This window comes from Sipha flava, unplaced genomic scaffold (genome assembly GCF_003268045.1).
Source record: "Sipha flava isolate LNK unplaced genomic scaffold, YSA_version1 45661_pilon_pilon, whole genome shotgun sequence".
NCBI classification, from domain to species: domain Eukaryota; kingdom Metazoa; phylum Arthropoda; class Insecta; order Hemiptera; family Aphididae; genus Sipha; species Sipha flava.
Window position 1 is genome coordinate 1 of NW_020273218.1, and position 19,246 is coordinate 19,246.

The following is a 19,246-nucleotide window of genomic DNA, read 5'->3' on the forward strand; positions in this document are numbered from 1 at the left end:
ACACACACACACACACACACACACACACACACACACACACACACACATCTATACCCGGTGTAGTATTTTCGGGAACCGCAGGCGGTCGTTATTATTGCATGTTGCAGTTATAAATTATTATTATTTTAAATATCGCGTGAACAGACGAGAATATAAATGGCTTGTACTCCGTGTATACGTGTTACCGTCATCATCGCTGACGTTTTAATTTTAAATCTGTTTTATAATGGTTTACTGTTTAATTATTGATTATTATACGAGAAATTTTCGGTACTCTGGATATATATATATATATATTTTTTTTTCATAATCCGTATAGGTACTGCATTGACGTATATTGTGTTCCACGAGGGCGCATCCATTTCACTTTTTGTTTTATTTCTTATATAATATATAATATAATAAATCGATACACGACTATAGTTTACGAGTCCCTTGACTTATTTATATATTATATAGATAGAAAAGTATGCACGCATAACATTACATAGGAGGCATGTTTGGAGTTTTGTTATTTTGGATGTTCATGAAATTGCACATCTCTTTTCATCCATGTGGAGCAATATATCGTAAAATTGTTTAACTCGTTTACAAATAATATGTAAATATTTATACACTCTCATGTTGACTGTTGTTCATGAAACATCGTTCACTACTACTCCGTTTTAAATTTTTTCTTTTGTTTTACTTGTATTGCATCGATTATCTCTATTCAAAGACGTACATATGTCAAAAAAAGGTAGTTGGGCCAATAAAACCGGTCACCTCATCGTTGATTGCATTAGCATCTCTCCAAACTTTGGTAACATAAAAAAAATAATTACTAGATTAATTGTTATCTTCTCTACGGCTGCCGCGCCACGGTCGCTCCGGACCGGTCGCCGTGCGTCGTGTAGTGCACGCAAGACCAGCGCTACAAATTGCGAGGCCCCGCGCAAAATAGTTGAAATAAAAAAATACACAACAATTAATATTTAATATATACTGAGTATATATATTATATATTTTATCGTAAAAGATGTAAATTAGGTAATAACAAAAATGCTTAGCTAATGTTTTAAATGCTTAACATGCTTAACAACTAAATTATATCATCAATGCCTAGGCATTTATTATTTATTATTATTTTATTATTATTATTATTATTTCTGCTCCGTCGAGAAGTGTTCGCGTCCGACGTTCGATCGATAGAGCCTCCGCGCTTGAAATGTTTGATATTTATGTGTTTTTCAGTTCCGATCGCCGTTGTGGTCCTGCTCAGGAGACGGACAGGAACGATGAGCAATTGCAGTTGATTACCTTCTGTTTAATCTGCAGATGGGCACGGTTCCTAGTCTGGTTAACAGAGGATCAAGGTGCGTACGGTAGAGGTTCTATTTGCGCTACGACACCTTTCGATCTCCGTTGGGGTTTTCTTAACGTATCATCTCGCTCGTACTTTTTCCACTTTAGCCCGTCGGGGTTTCGCGCATCACGGTTGCTGCACAGGACCGGAAGAACCGCGAGACGGCCCTCTGGTTCACGATGACGTCGGTGGTCAAACGGCTACCTGTCCCGTATCCTTTACGGAATGCGGTTCGCAAACGGACCCCGTCACCACTTTCAGCACACGAGTGGCCCATCACGACATCGCGTCCGGTGACTCCTGCGCAACGTTCGTTGACACGTACACGCAGATTTACCCGTCCGCCGGTGAAGTCGAGTCCGACGTCATCGAAGTAGCTAGCGAACAGGCGCATTCTGCACAGATGTGCGACGTGGCCGACTCGGTGACGAGTGTCCGTGTGACGGCAGAACAAGTTCGGTGACGATGAAGACGAAATCGTACCCTACGTACTACCGAAAATGGAAGAAAATCGCGCCAAAGTGAGTGCAAAACCACATTACCATTAATTATTTACGGTCATATTCAACGCGAACGGTGGCCCTTCCGGATTCTGCATATTTTTCACGTACGCGATACGACTTGATTTAGTGCGCAGTGTAGTTATAGAACATCAACATTTACGCTTTTCATTTGTCAGGACCAAAATTTGTTTCCCACAAACGCACACAAGAATATTTGAGTGGATTTGAAAAAAAAAAAAAAAAACGTTATCATATCAATACCTCGTGAACTTGAGGGCGGCAAAATAATTTGCCACTGATCGATTTGCAACAGTCGATCACAGTAAAACGATTGCTAACAGTATAACACCCAGGGCTGGGCAAGATACCTAAAAAAAAAGTATCTAAATACAAGATACAAGATACATTTATAGTTCGTATCTAAATACAATATACAAGATACTTCGATATTAGATCGAGATACATAAAAGATACAAGATAATTTATTCATTTATTAATATTTATTTATTTATTTGTTTATTCATTTATATTAGGTAAAATAAAAAAGAATATAAATATATTTATAAATTACAAAGTTTTATTTATTAACTATTAAATGTTTAAATTTAAAAAAAATGATATGTAGTATTATAGTAAAAATTTTTTATATGTTTTAAAATAAATACTTGGTTACCTTTTAAAGAAACTAATTTCAATTAATAATAATAAATAATAATTGTTATATATATATATATATATATATATATATATAATTAATAGGCTTAGGGACTTCTAGCATTTGTATACTTTTTTTAATTATTGTTAAATTTAGCAGAGTGCGAAATAAATTCGTTTCTCGATACCATGATATCAGATCTAAAATTTGAATGTGAATATTTTTGCATATTTGATAGATTTTGCAGGAGAGTGCATATTTTAAAATGCTTATGCTTATTTTGCAAATGTTGACAAATTTTCCAAATTTAAAATTAAAAACTATAGATACATATTTCATTTATAGAAGTTTTGTTTTGGAGTTCAAAGATACATTTACATCCGATGAACACGTTTTATTTTGTGTACTATGTGGTCATTTTTTTTTTTTTTTTTTTTTAATGCATATAAATGCATATTTTAATGATTTTAGAAGCATATTTGTATATTTTTTAGAGCTATAAGTCTCTAAACTTAATAATTAATAATAAATATTTATAATTATTAATAGTAAATAATTTAAATTTTCAATTTACATTTATTATTTCATCAAAATTTAATATTGTATAGAGTGTCCCATATAAGGATTTTGGAATATTAACAATTACATTATTATCTATGTTTTTAGTAATAGATACTTAAGATCGGATGACACTACACAAATATCGCGTAGACAGAAAATATGAACCGATCATCGCACAATCACACAGTCTAAAATAAATGTTTAGCGCAATAAAATCAAGAAAACATTCTGCCGATAAACTGGATTTATATCATTAACTGGTTACAAAATTTGCTCATAATAAAGATTATATATAATATAATCTTTATTATGAGCAAATATTGTATATATTGTTTATTTACCAAGGTATCAAGTGAATGCCTTTGACGTGAAAAACTTTAATCTAAACTATTAATATGTTAATTATTATTACCTAACAATAGATTGTATCTAGTCTTTAATCATAAAAAGATACTAGATACAAGTTTAAAAAGTATTTAAATCCACGATACCAGATACAAAATACAATTGTATCTCAGATACGTATCTTAAATACTAGTATCTAAGATACTGCCCAGCCCCGGTAACACCAAACGAACAAATACATACTACACGATACTAATCAACAGGATATTATCTAATATATATGTTACGGTAAAAGATGAATATTGGTGAATGTCGTCATTCTCCGGTGAATGACGTCTTTTACTAAAATGATTCGATGTAGGTAAATGATGTAAAAAACCAGATTTTAAATTCAAATGTACATCTTTCACCGGTCATTGATGTCATTTACCAAAACTAGTGGTAAATGATGATAAATCTCAAATAATACATTGATTTTTTTACTATAGGTACTATTTATAATAATGATTTATTGTTAAAATAAAAAAATAATAAAATAACAAAATACGTGCATATTACAAATTATTTATTTGTACAATTTTGGTTACTATGACATTTTGAACTGCAGAACATTTCCACTGCATTGCAAGCACATTTTTTAGTACCACAACCAGTTTTGCAGTTGCATCGATTAAATCCTTGATGGCCAGCTATTCCATGTCTTGCTGCTTCTCTTTATGTTATTTCCCTGTCTTTAAATTTTTTTCATGGCTTAATCTAGCTTTAGAAATTTTTCTTTATATGGAGAAATTTGTGCTCGTGTATATTTGTGTTTTAACACCCCATATTCTGTCATTTCTGTCACAAATTTTTACAAATAATATTATAAAACACACATTCGTAGCAAATACAACTCGCTATAATATACCCGTCGATACTAACTAATAAACTAAAAGAATATCTCACATTATTACTCGGGTTATCGACGTTATTGCTAGTTGGGATTTTCGTTTATAAAAGTATTAAACATCATTCTCCAATTAAACTGGTGATTGGTGACAATAACTGGAGAATGTCTGCATTTACAACGTTTACCAATTTTTAGGTAAATGATGTCATTTACCGGGGAATGACGTCTTTTACCACGTTTACATCATTCACCGTAACATATATATATATATATATATATAATTATCTGAATAAACTCTCCAATGTTTATTAATCACGACGTACTATTCCCAAGAATTGAACGTCACCTATAAATTGTGGGAAAATCGGTTTGCACGATTTTCGAAATTCAACGACGGCATCATGGCAGACCCAGGTATGTTAGACAGACGAACGTTTTTAGTTATAGTATCGACTCCGTTTGTGTTTTCATCATTTTACGATTTTACAGCGATTCTTTACTCCGGGCCTTCAAAAGTTTTGGCAAAACTGATGGCTTCCCGGTGTAAGTCGCTGAGTACTGTGATAGACCCGTTTTGCGGTTCCGGTGCGATCGCGATCCAACTGGCCATGGTCTGCCGCAAAGGTATATTGCTGACAACATGAAAATACAATTATTGTTGTATTATTTAACACGTTAATTGTATATTAAATCGTAATGTATACTAACATTGGACTCGTAACGGTTCGCGTTTTTTATGTAGTCATTGCAATGGACAGTGACCCGGTCAAAATCGCGTTCACCCGGAACAATGCTCGTGTGTACGGGGTCGAAGACCGAATCGTCTTCCTGGTGGGTGGTGACTGGCTTGTCGATGCCCACTCGCTGCAGAGGGCAGACGGTATCGTCACGTCACCACCAATGAACATGACTAAAGAGGAAATGGTGAAGTTAACCAAATTGGCAAGTAGGGTGGCGCCGAAAGTCTTAATGAAGTTAATGAAGGATCATGAATTGTCAGATGTAAGTCCACAGATCGTGTTATAAGAGCATATAATAACCATATAATGCTTATTTTTTTTTTATAGCTGTACCAATTAGAGAATAAAATATTTAATAAAATTAATACAGAACAAATATGTATTGACAGGGAGCCAAATTCAATTTTGGCTTTCCTAGATCCCGGAGTATGTATTTTTTTTATATCATTAAACGTTTACAATAATTAGGCATAACTATAATCAACAGTCCATTATCCAATTCACACTTGCAAGTTAATTTTTTATGTTAATAATCTGTTTTAGATGAATATGAATAACAGAAACGTAAATAAGATACAAAAGAAAGTGCTTTTGTTTTCTGATGGTAAGTTGTAATAAGTGTACGATTTATATTGATAAAATAGTGTTTTTTGGAAGATCTTGATACCAATGATAACATTATTTTTTTTAATTTCCATAGGGGTATCTGTTAATCGTCGTGTACATTGGATAAGAGGTAATAATCTTTTTGCATACAACGATTACCTCAAAAAACGTTGAAGAATTCCTGAAAAGCCAAAATCTCAATTGACAGACTATTCCTTAACACAATTGGAAGAATATAATACAATTGATATCTGATAGTAAATACTATTTATAAATTATAATTAATTATAAATTGTATAGATAAGGACATATTTCAGATAAGGAACATTTTGAATTTTCATGAATAATTTATAAGAACTAGTACATTATAAGCAGTCTTAATTTCATGAAAAAAAACGTTCTAAAGATATAAAAGTATTTTATTAAATAGATAATCGTTTAACATTTTTATATTTCTACATGAAATATACAATGAACAATTTTTGTAAGATCATCGTTCGGTAGTTTTATATGTATCCGGTATGAGACCAAGCTTGTAATCAAAATAATGACTTAAAATAATTTACTAAAAAATAAAAATATTACTTAGGAAAATTGTATAAATATATTATGCAAGTGTAATAATAGAAAACTATTTTTAAAAAAAATAACGGATACCTCCAAGTACTTCATTTTGTATCTTATTTTATTTAGCTCCGAGTTCTTAAGGGATAATTCTATCAACCCTTCTATCCCTTAAAATAGAATAGTTTCAATAAGTGAAGTATGAGTATTCTTAGAATTATTCTGTTTTAATTTTGCCAATGACCCGTTTATTGAATATAAATATTACATTTTCAACGAACACCCGTACTGAGCAACAATTAGATACCACAATAACATCATTATTGTTAAATCCAACTAATAAATAAATTATATTTTATTTCAGATACAAATACCATATAATATATTTTGAATTAGAATTTTGTATTTATTCTATATCCATTTAGAGATTAGAAACATCGTTAGGTTGATAATGGATGTGTTAAAAGAAAATGGAGATCTACAAGTTAACTGTTTGTGTAAAATATTACAAATGACTGGTTCGAAATAATCAAAAGTAACATTTTAAATACTATTAATTAAACATTTTAATAGCTCTCCTAATAACGTGATTTATTATTTCTAGATGTATTTCTAGTCTAATATAGCTTGGCCAAAGCTTTTGTGCATCTATTAATACTAGAACGTGATTCGTTTAGAGAAAGTTATGTCAACAGCGTTAAGACCGTTAAAATACACGATATGACATCTACTTCGACAAATGGATTCATGAAGGTAACTATATAATATTATTCTAAACTGAGTTTAAAATATTGCACAGACTTTTATCGATTATTCAAAACCAATGCGAGTTGATTTGGGGTATCGAGGTATAAAAACGATGAAACAACTGAAATCGATGAAACTGAGCCATCGGTTTAAATATTAATATAATTTGAGTAGTATTGATGTTTGTGGATTCATTGAATAGCAAATTAGGGCGATGAAAATCGGATTTTGCGACAGTAAAAAGTTGGATTAGGATGAATTAATTTCGCCGGTTTTAGTTTCAGATCCAGATCAGTCAATTACGAAGGGATCTCGTTTTAAATATAGACATAAAACACTTACCGTTCAACTAATGACTTAATTCATTCAAAATGAATGTTATGATTTACTATATGATTTCGTAGAAGAAACGGATTTGATGCAGCAATATAATAATTACATATAGGTACTATTAACAATATTATACATATAACATATACACTTATCTCATACGGAGGATGTCGATCGATATTTTCTATCGACATTTTGACTTATAATTTCGAAATATTTAATCACGATAGAATTATAAATATTAATTCATTTTATCATGTAAAACTAATTAATAAGATAATTAATAATAAATATTAATAAATAATTAATAAATAATTAATTTAGAAGTTGTAAACGAATTTTTTTTCTCCAATGTTGTTTCCCATTTTAAATTCCAATATACAATAAATATTATTTAATCTTAATATTTATAAGATATTATTCAACAGTTATCCCCTATTATAATATGTTTATTGAAAAAACGATCAAACTAATTTTGTTTTATCGATAACTCGTGCAGCATTGTTTGGAAACATTCAAATCAGATAAAAAACTTCTTTGAAAGCAAACCACTTGTCAAAGATAATGGTATTTTTAAGATAAATATTAATATTTTTGAATTCTTATTATAAAATAAAATTTATCTGTTTTAATATTTTAAAGATTCAATAAAATACATCAAGATGAAGAAGTTAACGCCAGCTCACCGAACATGAAATACATAATCAACGATATTGAAGATGACTTAAAATATTATATAAATGTTTAATCTCTTAAAATTTTTTTCTATATTTATTTCATTACATTAATAACATTTTATATTTTGTTTACATAATATTTATATTTTGTTTCTTGCAATATATAATATTATTATATTAATGTATATTTCTATTTATTGATTTCTTATTTATATCGTCGCATACATGATAAAATGCATAATTAATAATGTACGTAACATATTTAAGATTAAGAAAAACTGATATGGTGATGAATTTACAAAACTATAAAATATAATAACTAAAATGGGTGTAATTTTATTTTTACATGGAAGAAAATTCATATAATATTCAAGACAAAGTGCAACTGAATAAGTTCCTATATCTTTGTTCTCAATTGAATATAAATATTTTTAAAAAGCAATTCAAATACAGTGGATTCCGCCTAATGTAGGCATAGATTAATGTCTAATTTCGAAAATGGGGGTGCTAAGCACACTCAAGCCCCCCTCCCCTAAATTGCGCCTATTTATATATTTATATATATTTCACTGGTGCTCGTGTACTAATAATAAAATGAAATTAATAATATCTGTAACGTAAGTATGGTCACTGCGAGTGGTTTCTTCATTAGCAAATTTTATATAAATAATTATATACAGTGGAATCCGCTTAATTGGGACACCGCTTAAAGGGGACAAATTGGCATAGTCCCGAACGAATGTATTCCTTTAAGGCAATTTAACTTCGTATATTAGGGACAAGCCATCGGTTATAAGGGACAAAAATAAAAGTGTCTAACTAGATATTTTGACATTTTGTGTATAAAAAATATAATAGAACCATTAAGATTACAGTTTCGATAAGAATATCAAACTAGATATTTTGATCGATATTCTTATCGAAACTGTAATCTTTATGATTCTATTATATTTTATATACACACGTTTATGTATAATACACATATTGGTAATGTGCGTAAATCTTACGTCAATTATGTCAATTATTTCTTTTTTTTTCAACTACCATGATATAAGTCCACTAGCCTACGTACAAAATCGAAAACTTTTAGTTCACGTTCTTTCGTCTCGGTGTATTAATGTATGTGCGTTTTTAGTGCGTTTCCCAGTTTGTGTTAATACGTAACAATTATGTCTCGTAAAGATTTAACATTAATCGAAAAAATTTCTATACTGGAAAAAATTAAGGCCCAATCTCATAGTACTAGTCTTCGTGAGTTGGAAAAAATAATAGGCACGTCTAAATCGGTACTAAGCCGATTAAAAAATAATGAAAAAGATATTCGAGAACAATATGAAAAATTAAATGACAACAAAAGTGCACCTGTAAATAGAAAAAGAAAACGAGAAGGCAAAGATCCCATAGTAGACAAAGCTATGAACGAATGGTTTTCTGCTGTTACAGAACGCGGTGTTCGTATTTCGGGCCCTATGTTACAGCAGAAAGCTGAATTTTTTGCTGAAAAAGTTGGACATAGTGATTTTAAGGCCACAGAAGGTTGGATAAGTCGTTGGAAGGATCGGAATAATATTAAATTCAAGCGATTTCACGGAGAAAAATCAAGTGCTGATACAAACGGAGCTAATGAATGGTCTTTAGCTAAATTACCGGTAATTCTTAAAAATTTTTCTCCTCAGGACATTTATAATGCTGATGAAACTGGTTTATTCTACCGAGCGACTCCGGATGGTTCTTTGTGCTATAAACGTGAAACACTTGAGGGATCAAAAAAATCTATGGATCGTATAATAGTTTTATGTTGTTGTAATATGGCAGGCACAGATAAAAAAAAACTGTTAATAATTGGAAAATCCGCAAAGCCAAGATGTTTTAAAAATATAAAAATAACAAACTTACCTGTTTCTTATTTAGCGAATAAAAATGCATGGATGACAGCAGAAATATTTACATCGTGGTTGAAAGACTGGGACAAAGAGCTTGGAAAACAATCAAGGAAAATTTTATTAATTGTTGATAATGCTGGACCACATCGAAACTTGATAGATTTAAAAAAATATCACACTTGAATTTCTTCCTCCAAATACTACTTCTATCATTCAACCACTCGATATGGGGATCATTATGAATTTAAAAACTCATTACCGTGGACTACTGGTAACATACATTTTAAAGGCTATTGAAGATAATTTAGTAACTCCATCTACATGTGCTATAGATATCAGTTCTAAAATAAACATTCTACAAGCAATACAATTTATCGCTGATAGCTGGAGAAAAGTGTCATCTGTTACGATTCAGCATTGTTTTGCACATTGCGGTTTCATACCACTGATTGATTTACCTATTCCTCCTATTTTTTCTATTGAAAATGACGTAATGCAATGCGTAGAAAATGGGGAGTTATTTATAAAAATTGATGATGGTATGCAGTGCTTCAATGACTATAAAAATTACGATAATATTCTTGATGAAATTGCTGAAAAAAGTCTGCAAAATGAAGAAAGCGATGACGATGACAACGTTCAGCCCGTCAAAATTACAACAAAAGAAGCAGAAAAGTGCATTGATCAGCTGAGACTATATTTTATGCAAATTGAGAACGGAAATATCCCAACAACTTCGTTAGACGTTTGTGCAGATTTTATCAATAAGCAAAGTCTTAATAAATTACAGCAAAGAAGAATGAACGATTTTCTGCAGCCTAACAAAATATAAATTAAGTATGTTAATTAATTAATGTATAATAAAATAATAATCTAATTAATTTACAATATAATAATACTAAATAGTAAATATAATATACTACTGCTAATAATAATAATAATAATGAAAATATGTAATTTTTAAATAAAGTATGAATTAAGTATGTATGTATGTATTTTTTAAATAAAGTTATTATGTATGTACATATATGCACTTTAATAGTTTCGGTTTATTAGTTATTCGGTTAATCGGGACAGTCGGATAATGGGGACAAATAGGCCACCGCCTAATGTGTCCCAATTAAGCGGATTCTACTGTATATATAATATTATATAAATAAAGGTATTTTGATCCCTATAAAAGTATATAAAAGTAAATGTATATAAATTATAAGAAATTTACATGTGAGGACAAACACAATAATAATTGACAGGAACTCAATATTCTCAATTATCTCAATATAACAAACTCGATATTCTCCTTATATCCTCACTGCCTCGTGACACATATTGGATCTTTTAAAAGATTACTATGCATTTTATCCTATTAAAATCATAGATATTTTAGTAAATTAACTTTAAAACCGTTTAAAAACCTCATAAATCAAAATTAACTTACAATATTAATTATTCAAGTTAAAAAGTGTCACTGATGGGTGGCTTCTTTTAACAGTCAATATTTGTATATCAACAATTTTAGTGAATCATGAGTTACAAGTTTGTTAACTGTCAAACGCTTTTTTTAAAATCAAGAAAAATACCCAAAACTTTGAATTTTTTATCCAAATTGAATAATGAGGGAAGTTTTAACTAATGGATTCGCGGTTGAGATATTTGACGAAATATATTGGACGAAAACCATATTGATTTAGCGAAAAAAAATAAATTTTTATTAAGAAAATTAATAAGTCTTTTTTTAATACATTTTTCAAAAATTTTAGATATAGTTAAAGTTAATGCAATGGATCTATAGTTACTACATAGTTTTTTGTCACCTAATTTAAAAAGAGGCAGAATAATAGTATCTTTATATGTAGAAGGATATTTGCCAGAGACCATTGAAAAATTAAAAATAATAGATAATGGGATTGAAATCGTGTCAGCCGTTTTTTTAAGAATAGAATTAGACAAATCATTTATAAAATAAGAAAAATTTTCTGGAATTTTCTGAACAAAATTTGAAATTTTAAAAGGGTATATTGGATCAAGATAAATAAAATCATTTATTTGGCAATTTGTATTTAATTCATTCCAATTTAATTTATTATAATTACTAATAATTATCTCACCAGAAATATTTTTTTCCAACATTAATATAATAATTATTAAATTCATTCAATATATCAGATTTGTTAGTTAAAGGAATATTCGAAACGTTACTGTTCATGCAGTTTATTGAAGTTTCTTTTTTCTTAGAACTATATGAGAATTCATTTATTAATTTCCATGTGGTTTTCATATTGTTTTTAGATAAAAGTATTAGATAACTATAATATAAACGATGAGCTTTTTTAATTAATAGGTTCAAAAAATTTCTATATTTGATATAATATCGTTTAAGATTTAAATCAAAAGGTGATTTAAGTTTTTTTTAATACAGTTTTTGTCTATTTTTAATTGATATAAGAAGACCATTAGTTATCCATATTTTGATTTTATTGGTTTTTTTAATTTACTTTTTGAAGTAGTTGTAACCTTAGCAGCACTAGTAATTAATTCAGTTATTTTATAGTTAAATTTCTCTACCAATATGTCTACATCATTAGCAATAAGTAAACTCTGCCAATCAAACGAAAAAGCGTATATTAAGTTATTGATGAATGTATCATATTTTGGAAAAAAAACACGTATTCCAATAAAAGATTGAGCAAATTGTATGAAGAAATTAAAAAAGTCGTATGAATTATAGTGAAATTTCGAAAAACATAAATATCGGAAAAGCGAAACAAACAAATCTCAGATTAAAGAGTTTGAAAAAAAATTAGACAACTTATTTGACATAGCACATGCAAATGCATTTGACATAATGAAAATCGAAATTGATAAAGATTTTTTACGTTCACAAAGAATGCTAAGTCGTCCAGGTTGTTTGCTAGGAGTTGACATGCAACATATGAAAAAAGAAAAAAGACAAATTATTAGAAAAAATAAAGAGTCAACAAAACGACAAAATTATGAAGCTGAACTTTCAAATATTGTGCTAAGTAATTATTACAATTTTAATACTTAAAGTATTCAACTACTTATTGTAGCTTTCTATTCATTGATCATATTATACATTATTATATTATTATATTATAGTTGAAACACCGGCATTCACTAGTTCCGAGGAAGAGGAGGACACAGAATGTAGTATAAATTCAGAATATGAAAAAATTGAAAATATACCCTGTTCATCTGGAGTTCAAAGAACAAAAAAATCAATCATTACACCAAGGCTTTCTGAAGCTTTAGATAAGTGCAAGGTCAGTGGTAGAGACGCAGTACATTAACTAAAAGCATATATAGAAAGTCTTTCCTTAAATCCGGCTAATTATATTATTAATAGAATATTTATTAGAAATAGCTGAGAAAGTATTCGAAAAAAAATCGCAGAAAAAGTTCGTTCAGATTTTGTTAACTTAAATGTAGATTTTGTTATTGTACAAAATTACTTCCTGGCTTAAGCAATCAAGAAAAAGTTGATGGTCTTCCAGTAACTGTCTCAACGTCAAATGGAAAATAACTTTTTGGCGTTCCAGAAATCCCATCAGGAACAGGAAGTGACATATTATTAGCCGTAAATGATTGTTTAGAAAAATGGTCTTTACTTGATAAGGTAAAAGATTTTGTATTTGATACTATTGCATCAAATACCGGCAGGCTAAATGGGGTGTCTACACTTTTGGAGTAGAAATTGAACAAAGACATTATTTATTTTGCTTGTAGGCATCATGCTTCGGAGTTGATTATTCAGGCTGCATTTAACGAGGCGAAATTATATGTATAATATAAGATCAATAAGACCTATTTTTAAACGCTTTCAAAATTCATGGAAAGAAATTTTAATAATATAAAAATATTAGTTTGGAATACAAACAAAAATTTTGAAAAAATAATTTCCCCAATTCGTCAAGAAATTGTTTCATTTTGTTTAAAAAAAATTACTGAAGACCATTCTAGAGACGATTACAAAGAATTAATTGAACTAGTCATTATTATACTTGGAGAAACTTCACCTCGTAGAACGAAAATTCGTCAACCAGGCACATGTCATCAGGTAAGGTGGATGTCAAAATGTATTTACTGTCTGAAAATATTTTTACTACGAACTGAATTAAAAATAACAAAAACCGAAGAAAATGCCATAGTTCGAATTAGTGCATTCATTGTTAAAAATCATATTAAATATTGGTATACAGTTACAAATGTTAGTGAGGCACCATTCAGCGACATAAATTTAATACGAACTTTAAACGAATAAAAAATAGATGATAAAAAAATTGCAAATGCATGTTTGTCAACATTTTTAAATCATTTATGGTATCTAAATGAAGAATGTACCATACTTGCTTTATTTGATGAGAGGATTTCATTTTATGTTAGAAAAAAAAATGGCTAATAAACTGCTTAAGTACTAAGAACAAATAGAATTAACACCGGGAGTGGAAGACGAATTTTTATCAGGACCGAAAAAATTATGTTTGAAGTTAGAAGACGTGGATGACTTTTTAAATAAAGAACTACCTGTACATTTGTTTAGTTATAAGTCATATAAAATATTTAAAAAATTCGTAATTTCTTTGGAGTACCTTAAAATGAACCCAACTAAGTGGAATGATAATCTTGCATACCAGTTGGCAAAAACGACAATAGATTCTTTACAAATCGTTAATGATACAGTTGAAAGGGGAGCAAAGTTTATGGAGGATTTCAACGAAAAATTCACTAAAAATGAAAACCAAAAACAATTTTTACTTCAAGTGGGTTACAAAAAATTATATCTATGATAAATGTAATTTTATATGACTAATTTTACTGTGTATTTAATTTTAAGTTATTCAAAAATACAGAAAAACGTATAAAAAATGTACAAGACAAGTTTTGAGTACACCATTTGAAGATAAAACTACTTAAAAATACACCATAAGTTATTTGGTTTATTATTACATAATTTGTATTAATATAAATTGAAACAACTGTAAAAAAATTTAAATTTGTCAAAAAAACAAAAATAAAAAATTATTTTTAAAGGGGGAAATATTAGATTTACAAAAATGTTGTAAATACATTTTTTATAGAACATAATTTTTTCTACAATTTAAGTTCTATACATTTTTATGATAAATCTTATATTTTTCGAATAAAATATAAAAAAAAAACCATTAAACTACCTTTTGGCTTATATTCAACCCCCTTGGGGCACGGGAAGGGCATGAGTAATTATGTTCAAATTTTTTACATATTACTTTTATATGATTATAAAAAAAAATGAGAGGGTACAGAAATTAAAATTCAAATGTGTAAAATTAAGGACCACCCTATTATGCTCTTTATTTTTTAGTTATATATATATATAAAATAAATGTATACATTAAAATAATTTATTATTATTATTTACTATTATTTATAATATAATAATATTATATTATTTATTATTGATTATATATTTGAGAACGATTTTTTTCTTGACTTTTCGCTAGGATCTGTAGTTTAATATATTATATTTTTATTAATAATGTAATATTTTCTAAATTATAATATTTATTCAGTAATGATTTGTTTTCCGCAGGGCCCCAAATTTACGCGGGGCCCTGTGCAGGTGCACCGGTAGCACTGCCGTTGCGCCGGCCCTGAGTGCACGTCTTATTTATGTGCGATAAGCATTATATCCAAATCACCTACAGTGCACTATGGCTTCATACAAATCTAAAACCGTCGTTTCTCCTTTAGTTTTTAACTATTCCTTTAATTATTCCAAAAACACGTATACAGAGCGAGCCAAATAAATCACGTAACCAATCTACTCATTCTGATCTTGAAAATGGCTGGACCACTCCGACTAGAAAAAAAACGTGAATTCTGCTTCCAACATTCCCAGATTCAAACCCAATAACCAAAACTAAAAAATTCGTGTCTCAAAATCTTTTCTTAATTTTCTCCGACCCGGTTGACCAAACCAAAAAAAATGAACAAGATCCAATTACTGTTAGTCAACAAACCAAACCTCCACCATCTATATTTATTCGCACTATAAAGGACTACAAGGCCTTTTGTGATAGCATAAAATACACAACGAAAGGGGAACATTTTTTGTATAAAAGTTCCATTAATGGCATCAAACTATCCACTAGCTCTGCTAATTCTTATCGCATGGTGATAAAATTTCTTCAAGCCAACAAAGCCGACTTTCATACGTACCTACCTACTCAAAGTAGACAGAACATTCAGACTCGTTATTAGAAATACATCACTACAATCACTCAACTCCAATTTCTGAAATAAAAAAATGAATTCACAGCTCTAGGGCATACGCCCTACCAAGGGCATTACAGCGCCTCACCAAACAACCGCTGCCGTTATTTTTCATTGACTTAGAGTCCAACATCAATAATAGAGATGTATTTGATATCGATCACTTATTCTACTCAAAAATAAAATTGAAGAACCCTGAGCTAATCATTAATCAATTCAATGTCTCCGATGCTAAGGTTTTGGCCATACCAAATCCTACAAAATCATGCCCCAAAATGCGTTCGCTGCGGAGATTCCCATACCTCGGACGCCTGCTTAAAACCTATAAGTTCACCACCCAATTGTGCGCTTTGTAGCGGTGATTACTCGGCTAACTGCAGAGGTTGCCCAGCCTACAAAAAATCCAAGCCTCACACAATTCTAAGAAGTCTTACTCAGCTCAAGATAATCTTATCTATACTGACATCAATATAATACCTAATAATGTAAACACTCCATCAAATATGAACTTTCAAAAAAAAATCTTATGCCAAAGCAACCAAAAACGTCCACCCTAACCCGCCTGAACCCGATAGTTCAGCTCTCGCCGGCACAGCAATACTAATAAAACCCTATATCAAGTACACAATACTTCCTTCGTTCCAAAATAATTGTATACAAGCTACAAACATTGCTCTGACGCTAAACCACATTCCTACCACTATTCCTTCAGCCAACTACCACCCTGGCACCAAAATTATTACGGATGACCCTAGCGCTTCTTTACCTCCCTCGGCAACAACTTTTTAATTGGCGGTGACTCTAACTCAAACCATTCCCGGTAGGGCTTTACTTCACCTAATACTAGAGTTCGGGTACTTAATCATTTTTTACTTAAGTAGTTTTTTGAAGTTTTACTTAAAACTTATTGTTTTATTTTATTTTTATATTTTAAGGAAATTTATAATTTATCACCATTCTTATTATATTATCAAATAATTATATCTATTATTCAATTATTAAAAGTTTAGTAATTAATAAGTAATATTTACTTAGTAAGTGTACACTTAGCATTTTGTGTTTTCTTGTGTGTTAAATTGTATGCTATTTTACATGATGTGTATAATAAGATTTTTTTTGTCTGTAAAATGATGTAATTGTATGTGTAATATAAATTAAGCTGATTGAAACTTTATACCAATACAAATAAAATTGAAATAATGCCCAAAGTTTCAAAAAAGAGACGAAGGTACAAAAACTATGAAACACTCTTATACTTATTCAAATAAAATACCAACTCCCTTAGGAAATACTGTTATGATACCGAGTGTATATACATAGATAATTGACTTTTTCGAGTTATAAGCCTAATGAATAATACTGTCGAAAAATTTACAATAATAATTAATACATTCTAAGCTCATTACTTGTTATCATTTTGTTAGGAAAAAAAATTATCAATTTGAAATATTAAATTAGTTTTAATAAATTATTTGTAAATACTACATAGGTACAAAAATATTTTAATAAGATATAGTTTTATATTATTATTATATTTTATATATGGATATAAATAAATAAATAAATATAAGTTAATCTGAAGCAGGGGCGTATTTGGAGGGGAGGAGGTGTCCTCCGTGTCTGGATACTCCTTTTTAGTTAAGTATTTAGTTAAGTTAGATTATGTTTGATCAAATATTTAAGAGTAGACATATGAGCCGTAGTAGTAACTATCATTACGGTTTAAGTGCATGATTATAAGTAGGGCTTGGATTTCAATGCATTTGCATCTTTTTTTTTAAAATGTCTTACACGATGCTTTCTAAGCTGCAAATGTGTTTCAAATACTCCATTTAATAACAAACATTTTTTTTGTGGTATATTTTGCATTTTTGGCGGATTTTATACCTCAGAGTATTTTTAACGTATTTAATGCATTTTAAATTTTTTATGACACTTTTGACCTATTTTTTATACTTTACTATGACTAAAAAAAGTTGACTTTAATGCCAACATAGCAGTAAGTAATATGCATAATTTTCGACTTTAACTATATAACATCAATTTTTCAATTGAATAAGGCTGAAATTTATCTTTATGTCACACCAATATTTTTCAAGTTTGCTCCTATCTCCTTAATTTCATGTTGGGAGGTAATTTTCAGTGTATAAAACTAATTGACAGATGACCGTTGATCATATAAATTTTAAAATATTAAAGCTTTCATAGTATACTGTTGTACTTATGTAATTTGCCAAATTTAATTTTTACTAATTTTTCTATGTTTTTAAACATACATTCACAATTTTACATGTTAAACAAATATATTTTTTTTGCTGTATAAATATTTATTTATTTTACTTAAACACAATTTTTGTTCTTTGTAAAAAATAAAACGATTTAACGTAAAATTATGTTTTATATTCATTTTTTAGGGTATTTTTTTTAGAAATTTTAGGTTATAAATGCATTTTTTTTTAAAAATATTTTTAGGGTATTTAAATCCGAGCCCTAAATATAAGTCATAACTTTAAAAATATCTGAAAGGAATCAAAATTTTCTTCAAGCTCTGTCTGTCCGATATGTCTAAGTCCTCCTGCTTAATTTTTTAAAGACACCAACATTTATTTTAGTGAACGTCAAAATTTATATTTATATTAAATACAATATATATTATCATTACTATTATTTATGACTATGATTCTATAATCGCTTAACAAAAAAACAACAAAAATTGTTCATAAAGTTTATAAATAAAATTATATCAATATTATTCAAAATACTTTTTACTTGGCTAATATAATATAATTTATGTAACCATCGATTACCTACTAGGTTAACGTTCGTTGTAATTTTAATTTGTGTACTGTCTTTGATTTCGATTTTAAAATCACGATAAATCAGTAATGGTAGTGCGTACTTCAATAATCTATAACTGTTGTGTATATAGTGTCAGTGATGCCGAAACTTAAAATTTAGGGTGGGGCAAAATTTTGTTTTAAATTGTTGACACCACCACCCCTATATTTAATTTTAACTTCAAATCAGAATTTTTTTCAAGTGACTTACATGTAGTCATATGATAATAGACTAATGAAATAACGCTAAAAGACTTATGATATATTTGCACAGCTTAAATTATCAAATTT

General features: G+C 29.2%; 2 protein-coding genes across 2 annotated transcripts; both read left to right on the plus strand.

The window, feature by feature from the left end:
* The first annotated feature begins 1,171 nt into the window (after window positions 1–1,171).
* Window positions 1,172–5,818, plus strand: LOC112689581 (trimethylguanosine synthase-like). The gene is made up of 8 exons (XM_025563360.1): window positions 1,172–1,355; window positions 1,453–1,866; window positions 4,632–4,712; window positions 4,788–4,922; window positions 5,041–5,300; window positions 5,366–5,464; window positions 5,582–5,642; window positions 5,739–5,818. The coding sequence occupies exons 3-8, from the start codon at window positions 4,700–4,702 to the stop codon at window positions 5,816–5,818; spliced, it is 648 nt and encodes a 215-aa protein (XP_025419145.1). The 5' UTR covers window positions 1,172–1,355; window positions 1,453–1,866; window positions 4,632–4,699.
* Window positions 5,819–9,131: 3,313 nt separating this feature from the next.
* LOC112689582 (tigger transposable element-derived protein 4-like) lies at window positions 9,132–10,028 on the plus strand. The gene has a single exon (XM_025563361.1). The coding sequence runs from the start codon at window positions 9,132–9,134 to the stop codon at window positions 10,026–10,028; it is 897 nt and encodes a 298-aa protein (XP_025419146.1).
* The last annotated feature ends 9,218 nt before the right edge of the window (window positions 10,029–19,246 follow it).